The 15,582-nt window shown below is 36.9% G+C and overlaps 1 protein-coding gene across 1 annotated transcript in view; it reads right to left on the bottom strand.

Moving 5' to 3' along the window:
• Positions 1 to 14,156, bottom strand: part of LOC120318068 (polypeptide N-acetylgalactosaminyltransferase-like 6) — a 71,267-nt gene extending 57,111 nt beyond the window's left edge. Inside the window, exons 1-3 of the mRNA XM_039365306.1 lie at positions 13,977 to 14,156; positions 12,502 to 12,552; positions 9,771 to 9,879 (exon numbers count right to left, since the gene is read on the bottom strand). Of these exons, the coding sequence (XP_039221240.1) occupies positions 9,771 to 9,879; positions 12,502 to 12,552; positions 13,977 to 14,156 (340 nt within the window). The remainder of the gene's footprint in view (positions 1 to 9,770; positions 9,880 to 12,501; positions 12,553 to 13,976) is intronic.
• Positions 14,157 to 15,582: the final 1,426 nt, after the last annotated feature.

The following is a 15,582-nucleotide window of genomic DNA, read 5'->3' as shown; positions in this document are numbered from 1 at the left end:
TGATAGACTTCACTACCCTTATATTTTACTTTCTCTATAATTTTTGCTTTCTGTTTCTTATGCAATTGATAAGCTAATCACCTCCCAGGCTTATTTGCATTACAAAAAGTATTATGTCTCATATAATGCAAGTTAGTCGCAACCTGGTCTGCCATTAACATATTAAATTGCTCCCTAAGCATATCTATAGAAGTCTTTAACTTATTATCTGTTGGATTCAAAACAAAATCCTTTTCTTTTAATTTAATCTCTTCTTCAATTTCTTTACGTTTTTGTGTCAATTTAGACCTAAAAGCATTGTTCATATGAATCAAAACTTCCCTCAGGTAAGCTTTGCTGGCATCCCAGACCATAGACATTGAAGTACCCTTATTCATATTTAAGACAAAAAATTCCTTCAAATGTTCTCTACATTTTTGTACAAGCTCCTCCCATGTAAATAAATTTTCATTCAGTCTCCAAGATCTTCTATTCCCATCTTCCACAAACAACTCCAGCCACACAGAACTATGATCAGACAATGTTCTAGGAAAAATCTTGACTTTTTTAACCCTGGAAAAAAGATCAGTAGTAATTAAAAAGAAATCAATCCTAAAAAATGATTGGTGTCTATCCGAATAGAAAGTAAAATCTCTTTCATTTGAATTCCTTTCATGCCAAATGTCAATAAGTTCCAAATCATCTTTCATATCAAAAAAAGCTTTAGGTAATCTAGTTTGATTAAAAGTTTTAAAAGAGCCCTTTTTGTCCTTCCTTGTATCCAAAACTCCATTCCAATCTCCCATCAAAATAACTGATTTATAATCCAACTGATTTATTTTTCCATGCAAAAGCTTGTAAAATTGTTTCTGTTGCTGATTTGGAGCATATAATCCAACAATAAGGAATTTCTTGCCTTGTAATAGTAACTCAATAATGACGTATCTTCCTTGAGAATCAGAATCAATTAACTTAGCCAATAAGTTTTTTTTCACATAAATCACAACTCCCCCTTTTTTCCCTGGGGCTGAAGCTATAAAATGCAATCCTAAATGAGAATTTATCAAATATTTAGAGTCCTTCAAAGTTATATGGGTCTCTTGCAAACATACTACATCATTGTTATATTGTTTCAGATAATGAAACACTTTTTTTTCTTTTCTGTGGTGAATTCAAGCCATTAACATTCCATGTCAGAAGCTTTGCCATTTCTGGCAGGTTGAAGCCTTTGAAGCATAACCTGAAGATCAACTGTAGAAGATCTCTTTGGTCTTGCTCCTCCCACAGGCTCTGTAACAATAGTTCCTTCTATTTTTTCACTAGCCTTCTGCTTCTGGTCTTTCTCCCTGCGCTTATGCGCTGTGCGAGTCATCCTTTGTTCTTTTATCTCCAAAGTCTGTACAGCAGACTCCACTTGTAAATCTTTAGCAATTAAAGAAACCGCACCTCCAGTTGTTTGCTCTTCTCCAATTTTACTAGCTTGCGGAGATGTGGGCGAATCTGCCTTCAGAACAGAAGAATAAAAATCTTTTGCTTTTAAAACTGTATTTAATCTGTAACGCGTTCCTAGGTAGTTCACCACTATCCCAGCTGGAATTTCCCATCTGAACTGGATTTGATGACGTTTAAGCTCCTCAGATAAAAAAGTGAATTCTTTTCTTTTTCTTAAAATCTTTGGAGGTATTTCTTTTAAAATTATGACATCTTGATCTGCAATTCGAAACCTCTGTTTGTAGAAAGCTTGTACAATTTCATTACGGATTAATCTTCTAGAGAAACAAATGACCACATCTCTAGGTAGATTTCTTTGTCTAGCAATCCATGAGTTTACCCTAAAAAATTTTCAATCCCATCCCAAATTTCCTCTGGTTTCCATCCCAAATTAAAAGCAATATCTTTAACCACTAACTCTTTTAAATCTTCTTGCAGGTTTACTTTCAAGCCTCTAATGCACAATGCAAATTCCATATCCCTGTACCGTGAAATAATTAATTCATCCTGTGTCAAATCTATCTTATTCTCAACCTCATCAACTCTGCTTTCCATTTTTGCTGCGCTTTCCGTCACTTCATCCAATCTGTCATCAATCCTCTCAATATGCACAGCTAGACCTTGAAAAGCAAAGATTATATCCTCCCTCATTTCTTTGTTCTTTTTCTCCAGTAATTCTGCCATAGCAGCCCTCTCTGAAGCCATTTTAATATCCAAAAGATCAGCCACCTCCTCTTTGATGTCTAAAGAATTTTTTTAAAGCTTCTTGTAAGTCTTTAAGTGAAAATGCAGGTGGAGGAGGAGAAGGAGGGGGTGTTTTTGGCTTAGGCTGAGAAACAGTCTGCGTTATCAGAGAGGAAATAGAGGCTTTAGGAACCGAAGAAACAAATCGTTTTGAAGCTATTTCTATAAATTCACAGTCTTATATTATAAAATCAAGAAAAAGAAAATACAAATACAATCCCAAAAACAAAGAAGAAAGTTCTTGCCTTATATATTAACTTTGTTGCAAAAGATCAAACAAGAAAGCCAAGCGCCATCTTTAACTTCTGTCACTTTCCCTTTCTTTTCTTCAAACAACAAAAAATCTTTTTGAAGAAGATACTTTTCAGGAGTTAAAGTCCCAGATGATCACAAATCTAATTTCTCCTGGTCAGCTCCGTCTGCTTTTAAATACTCACAATCTCACTTTAAGAAGCAGATGTGGAAGCGGCGTCTAGCTTTGTTCCTAAATTTCGGAACAAAGACATCCTGGAATGTGGAGTTAAACTTGGGCTCCAAGGGAGCTCTTCCCTCCGACCTCCCTAAAATTGTGAGGGTCCAGGGGAGCTCTACCTTTACCCAAGAAGCTCTCCTCTTCCTCTTCTCCCAAGGAAAGAGGTTTTAAGCTGCGGAACAGCTGATTTTAGCTGTCTCTACCGACTTTTATGCGATCCCAGGGCAGACGGCTAAAAGAAAGCCGCCATCGGCTTTCTATATTTATTCTGTTAATTGTTAATAAAACTTTTTAAATAAAAAAAAAGATTGTGTTTCAGCAGTTAACTGAAATGACTCCCACTTTTGTATCCAGGGGATGCATAGTACATCTTCTATTTAGCCCAGCATCGCCCAATAATACAACAAAACAGCTCAAATGCTGTTTTCCATTTAACTTAAGAAAACCCTGGCACTTGATGATCTCCCAGAACAAGTCTTATGAACTGCAAACAAATAAGTGTCTGAAAAAGTACTTATCAGCCATCACATTAGAAATAGTTGTACTTTGTTCATTTTGGTACTGGTACTGCTGTCGTAGTGATTAATGTTGGAAAAGCTAGCTTTGGGCACACGTCAAATCTTTACTCGACCATGAAGTTCACTGAATAACTTTTGGCTAGATCTCAGACTAATCTTTTTTGAGTTATTATGGACATAATCAGTGGCATTAGAGAGAAGAACTATATATGTCATCTTGAGCATCTAGAGTAAGATGAAATGTTCCTGGAATTCAATAATGATTCTTCTGCAAATGAAGAATTGATTCAGAATATTTGTGGGATGTCAATTGGCTCATTTATGATTCAAATCTTCAGTCTGATTTGAATTTCCTAATAATATTGTCAAACTGACTTAATCCAACCAGGTTATTCTGATGGGAGTGGCACAGGGGAGAGAGACAAAGCCTTTCAGTACATATCCCAAAGCCTACTAAATAAATAGCTCAATTTAGAGGCCACATTTCTATTTATTTTTAAAATTATATTTGGTGATCAAAAACCACAGGGAAGCAGACTGGTGGTTTAATGACATTAGTCTTCAGTTGTTTCTGAGGATGTGTTTTAGATGCTGTAAGTAAATCCAATACACTTTACATACTTCGTTGAATTTCTTGTAGGATAGTAAAAACCAATTTTTTCAGCTTGTTGCCTCAGAATTTTTCAGTGTTATTCTTGGATGCCCTGGAGACCACAAAAGAAGACTTTAGGAGCTATATATAACTCCTCTGTTCTTAGTTATCCAATTATATGGAACCAGAAAACTGATATTCAGATTTACTCTTTACCCTAACCCTAACTTTAATAGAAGGGCTCAAAGCCAAAAACAATTTATGATTTTGTGCAGCATGTGAGGCTAACCTCTGAAAGTATATTTAAACTTTCTAAATTGCGAACCATTATCAAGATTTATGTTAAGAGTTTCTCAGCCACCATTTGTCTAGTATATTTCAGGTAATCCATAGCCAAGGTCATCCCTGAAAATGTAGTAGGTGCCAATGGAATATGACTAACAGAAACAATCAGAGTAACTTCTGGCCAGAAGTCAAAACTCTTGATGCCATGACCTTTTTAGGAGATATTTTAGCTAGTCTAATCAAATAAAAGTGATATTGTCACATTGCATGGTCTGTAGTTTTCTGGAGCTCAGCTGTTTGTAAGGACATTAAAGAAAATGAATTATAGATCTTCCAGTGGATCTGCGCGTGCGATGGCGGCTACTTTGTAGCCGTCCTCCTGGGTAAGTGTTTGAATCGCTATGAACAGCGGCCATCAGCTGTTCAGCGGTTCAAAATCCCCCTCCCAGGCAAAGGGGGGAGAAGAGGGTTGTCTGAATAGTGATAGAGCCACTCTCATGCACCCCCAAGGCTTTTTTGGGGGGGGTGAGAGGAGTGCTCCCACGGAGTTCAGACTGTCTCCGCTTCCCAGCTGCTTTTGTCCCTAGGGACAAAACAAGCCGCTGCAACCACCTCTGCGATTAAAGTGATCTGGTGAGTTTTTTTTAGAGGCGGACAGAGCTGAGTAGAGGATTTAGCTTTTGCTTTCTTTGACTTTATTTGTATTTTAAGTTTAAAGATTTACTTTTACTTTTATATTCCCTCTTTTTATTTTTTCCTTTTGTTGAAAGGGAAAGTAAAATGGCGATCGGCAAGCCTTTCGGTTTTTTTTTTTTTCCTTTGGGAAGGTAGAATGGCGATCGGCAGGCTTTTTGGTGTTTTTTTTTTATCCTTTTCCTTTTTTTTAATGATTGGAACGTAATGTGGATTTGATTTTGATGTTGGGTTTGGATTTTAGAAGCATTATTATTTTTGTTTAACTTCTTTGTTTTGCTTTTTGTACTTTTAAAAAAATGGAATGGATTTTTTCTATTTAATTATTTTTTTCTTCTTCCCTTTTCTTTTTTTAACTCCTTTCTTTTTATTATAATGATCTCCTTTTGAAGGATTTTTTGAATTTTTTTGGACTTAATCTCTCTTTTTCTTTTGCTTAATTTTTGTAATTTTTAAGAAGGAGTAAAGATTTTTTTTAAGATGGCTCCAAAGCGTCCAGTAATTCCTACAGCTCCTAAGGTGGTTTCTTCTTCGGTGTTATCATCAGTGCAACAACCTAAATCAATAGCTTCACCCTCTTCCTTGGTACAGCCAATAATTGTGAAGGATTTGCAAGATATGATGGGAAATGTTATATCTCAAATTAGGGCAGAAATGAAAGAGATTTTAGAGGAAAATAATAAGATTTTGAGGCAAGAGATAGTTTTGGCTCTAAAAGGAGTTGCCTCTGTTCTTGAAAAGCTGAACTCTTGTGTAGAAGAGGTAGCAGAAAAAAGTGGAATTGATGGAGGGAAAATTTGAAAGCATGGAAAAAGAAATGAAAAATGAGATTCTTATGCTTCAATATAGACAAATGGAATATGCCTTAAGAATCAGAGGTTTGGGAGAGTCTGTGCAAGGAGATCTGAGAGAGATGGTTGCAAAGGACTTTGCTGTGATTTTGAATAAAGAAAAAGAGGAAATACTTAGTGAAATTGAAAAATTATTTAGAGTTAACTCTGTGGTGGCAGTGCAAAAGAATTTGCCAAGAGATGTGGTAATTTACTTTGGGAAAAGATCCCTGCGCAACGAAATTATACAAGCTTTTTATAAGAAGAGATTTCAAATTGCTTCACAAGATGTTATAATTCTAAAGGAGATCCCATCTAAAATTTTAAGAAGAAGAAAGGAGTTTGTTTTTTTAGCAGATGAACTTAAAAAGAGACGAATCTTGTTCAGATGGGATGTTCCGATTGGAATGATGGTGAATTACCTGGGGATATGTTATAGACTTAATACTGTTTCTCAAGCAAAAGACTTTTATACTTCGGTCCTGGGGGTATGTTCATCGCCATCTATTAAGTTTAAAGCTTTGGAAGAAAAGAAGGTAGAATTGCAGTCTGAAGAGCCTATACTTATGAAAATTGGGAAACCTCAGTTTGAGGGGCCTCAACAAGTTGAGATGGAGGAGCAGAGGATAACCTGTGCAACATATAACTGTAAAGAAAAGGAGCAACAGAAGAAGGTTAAGGAAGCCTCACAACTATTGGTTTCTGAATCTGCGGGAGAAGTAGGATTTATAAATTTTTTGGAGCAACCTTTAAGGGTAGAATTGAAGTCTGAAGAGCCTATATTAATGAAAAATGGGAAATCTCAGTTTGAGGGGCCTCAACAAGTCGAGATGAAGGAGCAGAGGACAACTCGTGCAACATATAATCATAAAGAAAAAGAGCAACAGAAGGAGTTTAAGGACGCCTCACAAGTATTGGCTCCTGAGTCTGCGGGAGAAGCAGGATTTATAAACTTTTTGGAGCTACCTTTAAGGGCAGATTTCAAAGCACTTCTTTCGAGATTTATGGATAAGAGAGACTGACAAGGATGGAGATGAAAATTCTAGATAAGATGTTTAAGTTTAAGTACTTAGTTTAAGTATTCAAAAGAGTACTGAATCTGTGGGAGAAGCAAGATTTACAAACTTTTTGGAGTTAGCTTTAAGGGCAGTTTTCAAAGCACTTCTTTTGAGGTTTATGGACAAGAGAGACTGATAAGGAATGTGTTTATTGTGGATGGAATTTGTTATTGGTAAAGATTTAAATGTGTATAAGGGAATTCTAATGTTTTAAGTAATGTTCAAATTTGTGTTTTGGAGGGAGTTTATAAAGAATGATGGATAATAACATAAGTATGATATGAAAAGGTTCAGAGTATATTATAATGTGTTTAATGATTGGGTTTATTATTATTATTATTTTAAGAGAAGATAACTTGTTTAATTAAATGTACCTAGATTTGTTTAGGATTTATATGTCTTTTAAGTTTTTTTTTTTGATAGGAGAGAAGATTATGGAGATTGAATGAAAATCTTAGATAAGAAGTTTAAGTTTAAGTATTTAGTTTAAGTATTCAAAGAGTATTTAGTTTTAATGGTATAATGAAGGTTTATATGTTTTTTTTGTGTTCTAGGATAAAGAAAGAGGGAGAGATTAGATTTTATATTGTAGGTATAGATATTCAAAGAAAGTAATGTTTAAATTTGTGTTTTGGAGGGAGTTTATACAGAATGATGGATAATAATATAAGTATGATACTAGAAAATGTTTAGAGTATATTATAATGTGTTTAATGATTGCAATTATTATTTTTTAGAGAAGATAACCTATTTAATTTAATGTATTTAGATTTGTTTAGGATTTATATGTGTTTTAAGTTTTTCTTTTCTTTTTCTGAAAAATTTTAATTAAGCCTGTACTCAGCTCTGGGAAGGTTGGGGGAGGGTTTGGGAGGTTTGGGGAGGTGGGGGAGGGTATGGGAGGGTGGGGGGGTTTGGGGAGGGGATTTGTTTTGTAAAATTTAAAAAACTTTCAATAAAAAAAAGAAAATGAATTATACTCAGATAATTAAAAAACAATGTGCTAGAGAGGCCTTTCATAGTCTGTATGTGTGTGGGGGGGGGCAATTAACTAGTTACTGTTAATTGATCTTTGTTAACATAACATCCCTGTTTGTAAAGTGACTGTTAACATGAATAGATTTTAAGAAAACATATTGAACAAGTTATTAATCAAGAAATGCAGCTTTTCTTATTAATTTCAACCTTCAGAGGTGCAGTGAAAGATCATTTTTAGATTAATATTGATATCTTAGACTGAAGCTGTGATGCCTCATCTGCACTAGAATAATGGAGATCTATTAAATATACTTTACTTCATCCTTTCTCCAAGGGCTAATCCCAATACAAGTAAATTAGTTTATCTGAAATATTACTCATCTAAACTCACTGTGTAATATTAAGAATTAAAAAAATGTATATCTGGGCTATTTTCGGCTTAGCCTGATGCTGTGTTCCAAAGATAAGCAACTTGTTCTGAAAATTGGTGAATTCCTAGAAAATGGGGCCAATGATAATGGATACTGCACATTTTAGTTCTGGGGCATCTGAAATGGGCCCCCTCCCCCCTTTCCATTCTCAAGATCACTGGACCAAACGTTTCAGCTTTTCAATCCTCAGACACCCTGCTGTGAAATTCTGCTTCATACTGTATATTGATGATGCAACTGTACTGTTTCTTATAAGCCAAGAAATAAGTCTTTGAATAGACTTCGTAAAATATTATTGCTCTCCCTGCTAATTCTTAAATACTATCACATTGTAATTCCTGGTTACATAAAATAGTTGACCACCCTTCCTCTGGACCATTTTGGATTTTAATGGGATGCTTTGTTACTAAATTTAGAAAGTCTTGAAACAGTGTGCTTTATATACTATTAATTTTCAAGGTAAACATGTATTGATGCTTTTTTTTCATACTGTAAACAACCAAAAAGATACAGTGCCAATTCTTTCATGAGTTTGTAATCTTTTTACTCCTTCTCAGTTAGGATCAAACTTAATTTGATAAATAAGTTTTAAATATGACCTGAAGCCCATTGTGCTTCTGTGATCTTTGTTTAGTTATAATGTATAAAATATTGAGATGGGCTAGCACACTTTAATATACCTATACTAAACTATAATTTATAGATTAACTCTTGATTCCCAGTTTCACAGTTACACTGGAAAAATGTGCTTTTTATAGCCACTTCCATACAAATGAAAGCTACTTCCATTCAAATAAGGAATTGGAGGCCAACACAAGAACAAAGTCTCACTTAAGCTGCACAAGGCACCATTGGAAATATATGTCTATCTAACTCAGTATTGTTATGATTAATATTGGACTGCGACTAGGAACAGCTTGGTTAAATCCCCACTCAGCAAAGAAATTCCCACTTAGTCACTTTGCTTCAGCCTCACAATTTTAAAAACAAACTAGTAAGAATAGTATATAAATCATTCAAAGGTTTTTGGGAAAATAATTTAATTTTTTACAAGAGCTGAACTTTAAAGGATAAAAAATATAAAAACAGGGAAAGGATACTTTAAAATTTATTCAGTGACAGTGATAAGGAACAGATCCATTTTTCTTTCTATTTCAAATGTGACAATTCATAGTGGCATCCATAAGGATGGAGGGAAAGGGTAAAATTAGCAAGATGGCAGATGGAATGTCACACTAACTTACCTTAATATTTCAACTAAAATGTACACTATAGTTCCAACCTCTGCTTCTGGGCATCATATTTAGCAATCTTTCTGGCACTTCTGGCTAGACATTGACTTTTAAGAAATAAATGATCAGCAACACACCTCAGTTTAATGAAAGTGGATTTCCATGAAACTGAGTTTGGTGTTCAACATTTTGCATGATATTTCAGATACTGGAAGATATCTCTGTAGATAATATTTATCCAGGTCTATTGCAAAACTACATAGTCCCTAGGGACATAGATGTCCAGCAAAAACCACAATAATGTGAAAAAGAAGAAATGTGCATAGTGACATCACAACACAAACTGTCCTTTCATGGTTGTATTTTGACATTGCTCACAAGTAAGTAAATAATGTAGTTCTCTCATTTCTTCCTCTTGCCATTCCCAATTGCCTACATGTATGGGTCAAGTACCTTAAGCATCTCACCTAAACGGATGGCATCTTTTTGAATATGTTCATAGTCATGCCAGTCCTTTCTTTTCAAGCCATCTGTCCAGGTATATAGTTGTCCATCTCCAAACCTCACTGGCAAGGTCTGCAAAGGAAACAGTTATAATTATAGTATGAAAAGGAAAACAAATGACAGCAAGTGCTCAATTTTTGTTGAAACTCAAACTTATTCAAAAGCAAAAGCAAGCACTAATTAGGCTACTTGTATGCACCATAATATACACATGGAATTCTTGCATATGCTGGCTGATTTTTCCATTCATTTGAATGACTGAATCAAGAATTTCCTATGTATAAAAATATACCAGTCTCTCTCTCAAATACTTGCTTATTTGAGTCAGCTTTAAATGTTTAGGGTTCCCCCCCTCCTTTTTTTTTTTTTTTTTTTAAAAAAGGAGGATGTTATTTTCTGGAGTTATTTGTTTATTTAGATTTTTGGTTTTGTGAGGAAAACTATCCAGGACTGTACAGTTATTGCATTTTTGGTTCTCCTTTTAAAATACAAACTATCTTGATTCTTAACATAAAGAATGGAACTAACGTAGACTAAAATGGTAACAAATCCATTTGAAGAGCTAGCTGATTTAGCATGTACTATACTATAGTACATGTATATACTATACTACTATACTATACTACTATAGTACACTACACTACACTACACTACACTATACTATACTACTATACTATAGTACATATACTACTATACTACTACACTACACTACACTACACTACACTACACTACACTACACTACACTACACTACTATACTATACTATACTATACTATACTATACTATACTACTATACTATAGTATATGTACTATACTATAGTACATGTATATACTATACGTTTCCTTCTCTGTCTCTTTTAATAAAATAAAAAAAGTTTGGAAATTTGGGATTGTTGACAATTTTTAATAAAAAGAGCTGAAGCTATGGATACCAAATGCTAAGATCATATAGATAGATATAATTAAACACATGATAACCTGGAAAGTGTGTTCCATTCTGATTTTAATTCAAAGATATCTAATTGGTTAAGCATCAATCCCTGCCTTTCACATTGACATTTCTTTAATAATATTTTATGTACTGTGGCATGCCTTAAAACCAAAAAAACAAATGAAACAATTATTGTATATACTGTGGGAAGAATCCAGATAAAGAAATATTTTGGGGAATATTAAAAAGGCAGAATATATTTCCCCAAAGGAATAATGGAGAAGATCTTTAAAAAGACAGAAACCAGCCCCCAGAAACCAGCCCCAGCCACTCTCCCCCAAGCAGAAACTAGGCAGAAGCCAGCTTTTAGAAAGGCAGTTGTAAGCTGGAGCCAGGAAGCTATTAGGAAGACAAATACACCTAAAATCTAAATACCCCCACCCAAATTCTAAAGACAGGAGACATAATAGGATTAACCCACCAATACCAAAAGGGCACACTCAGACTCAGGTCAAAGTACATCACAGGAAATACAAAGCCTCAAACAGGAGCAGAAAACAACCTCAAGAGCCCCAGAGGGTATAAAAACCCACCACTCCCTGCTACATGTGGTCATCTTTCCCAGAGCCATCTTTCTGTCTGGCTCTCCTCTTCAATAAACTGCAACCTTCTTTCTAAAGCAGTCTCCATTTTGTTTATTCCCAGCTTGGACTGGACCCTGATGAAGATTTTTCTTTCGACAATACAATACAGAATCATCTTTTCATTTTAATATAGAATGGAAAATCAGTACTTGTATTGACTTTTGAAACTTTATCCTGAGTGTCACTCTGTAAGAAATAATTTATAAAATGTATACAATGATCTTGGGAAGATTTCTGAAAAGCAAAATGTGGTTATAACTATTTTTCTAACATTGCCTGTTATTAAGAAATAAATATCAATGAGCCATATGGAAACATATTTAATGCTATTTTCTCTAAGTATACATAGAAGAGATACTTTCTTATTCATGGTTCTGAGACAAGATGTTATAAATTTCCAAAAACCGCAGTATTACACTTTGTAAAGCAAGCAAGGAATTTGAAATTAGGGGATACAAACATTTGAAGATGCCTGCAATTCCCCAGTTACTGATTTCCCTTGTTAGCAGCCAAACATCTAGAAACTTTTTTTTTTGAAGTCTTGCTATGGGTTTAACAAGATTATGCTAAAGCACTTTAGAAAATAATTTCCTTGACTTGCTGAAGGCAGAGGAACTTCTGTTTGATAAACCTTATTTCTGAAGTGTTATTTTGGGGGCTGAGAGGCTTACGACCTCAGCAGGAATATCTAATATTACATTTAAAATCAGGAAAATGAATTAAATAATAAAAATGTAATCACATTAGTTAAATGATTTTCTGTTCAGTATTAGAAGCAGTCATTTTGCTTCTTCCATCCCTATTCTTAAAGAGGTAAAAGTAATAATTACAGATACAGTTGCTGGTCAATGGTGATAGATGGAAGATATTAATTTCAAGAGTGGAATTTCAAGGAAACTCTCTCTGTCCCTGCTACTGCTTGTCTTTGCATTGATTCCTCCATCAACTATATTGAATAACTCAGACCAGGGATATCAAACATCCAAAACATCCTCCAGGTTTTACATGGACAATCTGAAACTACATGGAAAAGCATCATCTGAAGCAGAACCCCTTTTCAACACTGTTTGTATATACATCCAAGACATTACAATGGAGCTTGGATTGGACAATGTTCTACCTTCACCATCAACATGGGAAAACTGGTGAAAATTGAAGAAATCAAGTTGTCCTATGAATATAACATAAAAGGTCTGGATGAAGACAATCACTACAATTCCCTGGCATCCTTCAAACTGACAACTTCAAGCAACTTGAAATCAAGAAGAAGGTCAGAAATGAATACATCAAGCGATTAAAGAAGATCTTAAAGTCAGTGAAGAAAATACCATCAAAGCATTTAACACCTGGGAAATTTCATCAATTAGATAGACAGTTGAAATAGTGGACTCAAGCAGAACAAAATATCTGAAGGACAGTGAGGAAAATTAAGCTATAATACCGGTCAGATCTATTGAGTATTGAAGGAATCACATTGTCCTTCAAGAAAAAAAAATGAGGAATGGGAAACAGACATGGCAAGACAAAGTATTACTTGGCTAGTTCTTAAAAAACTAGCAGAAAAAATAGATAATTAAGTGGCTAAGTGCAGGAAAGTTGAAGAAAGAAACAGAGGGGGTAATTCTGGTTGAACAAAACAAGTCTTAAGAACAAATGCATACAGAGCCATAATTGATAAGATCCTACAGACAAGAAATGCTGCCTCTGAAAAGAAGTGGACCATCTAGTTAACTGCTACAAGAAGATTGCATAGACTGACTACCATTGCATGACAAATTAGTAATAATGGTGTCTTGAAATATCTGCAAGAACCCTGTCTTTCTATGGGAATGGGAATTCCTTTTCTCTTTCAGGTTCTGCCATTCTTCTGGGGGGAGGGGGAGCTTGGGGCTGCTACAGTGTATTTCCTTTGCTTGTTTCCTTGCTCTATTCTCTTTGATGTTTCTTCCTTCTGCCTTATCTCTGGGCATAGAAGAAGAGGTATGGAGACCTAACAGACTTGGAAGCAGTGCCTTATCGCTCTGTTCCCAACATTTTCATACCTGCAGATTGGCCTATTTGATCCGTCCGGATGGACACTTGAGTGGGTTTCTATTGATTCTTCTGACATTGATTCACACAGGAAACCCTTAGATCCTGCTGTCAACACCTTCCAGTAAAAGTTCCTTTTGAAATGATGCCCATTTCAAGAGTTCTGCTTTCTTGGGAGACTTAATTGAGGCAAGACCTTACATTAGGCAGAATCTGCAAAGTAGTCAACCCGGAGGGAAAACCCCTACCGTGGGGACCATGCAAAGTGATGTCAAACCACAGTGGTGAGATGGGACAAAGCAACTTTTGCAGGGAAGCTCCCCTCAAGGTTGGCCTGAGCAGCACCAGCTTGTCCGACGAAGCCATAACCAGAGACAGTCGGGAAAAGCCGAGATGGTCAATTGGCATGGGCAAGAAGGAAGAATGGGAGGCAAAAGCCAGAAAGGTGATCCTCAAGTGTGGCAGCTATCAACTGGGATGGAAGTGAGAAATGGAGAGGTCTCTCAACCTCAGTGAAGAAGAAGATGAGAGACCAACTCAGTCTGATCGCTTCCTTAAACAAGCCATCAGTCTGGTGGTGGAAGCTTTCAAAACCCTTAAAGAGGAAGAAGAAGACGACCACTGCTGGGACTCATTGTTGCCAAGACTGGCAGAGGAGGAATGCTGAGAGGGCAAGTTGGCAAATCCTGGTGCCTCAGAAGCTATAGAAGCAATGGCTGCAGCAGCAATGCTAGCATGGGTCATCCCAACTGGGGGAGACAGGTGCTGAGCCAGATGAAGGAGGACTCACCAGCCTAATCAAAAGGTCCCATTCTTGGGAGTGAACTACAGTGGGGCACCCCACCAACTAGGATTTTTCCTAACCCATGTCCTGAGCTACATGGAGGAATATGGCCAGGATATCCCCAGCCACAGAGGACGGGTCAGGGTGGTGACTATAGCCCTGGAGGGAGCAACCACTCGGTGGATGGTGACCCTGCATAAGACTGACACCCTTGAGCTCCAAAACTTCAATCAATTTATGGCTGCTTTGAGGCAAAGATTTGAGGACTCCTTAGCTGACCAGAAAGCCAGAGAGCACATCAAAATGGTGAGGCAAGGTCATTGCCCAGTGGCCGAGTATATGGAGGAGTTCAGAGGCATTTTGCTCAACTGGCTGGAAGAAGTCCTAGTGGACCATTTCAAAGATGGGCTGAACGATGATCTGTACCAAGTGTGCATTGCCTGGGGAGCTCCGGATCACCTCCACAACTAATGCATCCTGGCCGAGGAAGCCGAGATTGACCAAGTCCGAAGTCAATGATGACTTGGCTGGATATGGAGATGCTCCCCCCCCCAGAGGGTAAATGAGAGGCGACCAAAGTCCCACTGCAGCACCATGTTCAACTGCCTGCTTCAAGTACTGTAAAGAAGGACACCGGGCTGCAAAATGCCATTTGAAGACTCCTGTATGCAACTCAGACCGATCTGATGGAGGGAAGCTTGGGAAGACTCCTCAATGACCCAGGGAGACCTCCATGAATAGCGCTGAGGTCATCAAGGTTCAATCCCCCAGGATCCCATGGGAAGGAATTCTGGCCCTAACAGGAAAGCCACCAACTCGCCTGATAGCGACTCTGAGGACGAACAAGAACAATAGAACTGTTAAGTCCAGGGATGCCGAGAAAAGTAACCCTGTAGGCTCTGTTGAACTCAGGTTGTACACATTGCTTAATAAGCTCAACCTTAGTGGGAAATCTAGGGATTCTAGTGAAGAGGCATTTTCATTTGACCAGTTAGATGAGTCCATCTCAGGGGGGATCCAAACTACCCTCGCCATACAGCCAGTCGAACTCATGATGGGGGATTATGTTGAGACTTTAACTTTTATAGTGACCCCTGGCATGGAGTGGCCCCTAATTTTGGGGGTGACATGGCTGAGGAAGTGGAACCCAAGGGTGGACTGGAGGACAGAAGAGTTGAGGTTTCCAAAAGAGAAGCTCACCGAATTGGGGGGGGCACAGACCCAAGAGGAAAGGAGCTCCTGACATGGTAGCAACTGCAAAAGATCGGGGGTTGGAAGCTGTACCCAAGAAATATCGGGATCTAGCTGAAGTGTTCAGTGAAGAATGATCTGACGAGCTGCCCCCTCATTAGCCCACCGACTGCATCATTGAGATCCTACCAGGAG

The sequence above is a fragment of the Crotalus tigris genome, unplaced genomic scaffold, assembly GCF_016545835.1.
Source record: "Crotalus tigris isolate CLP2741 ecotype Arizona unplaced genomic scaffold, ASM1654583v1 scf7180000020027.212742, whole genome shotgun sequence".
NCBI lineage: Eukaryota > Metazoa > Chordata > Lepidosauria > Squamata > Viperidae > Crotalus > Crotalus tigris.
Note: the sequence above shows the minus strand (reverse complement) of the source record. Positions and strands in the feature narration are given on the sequence as shown.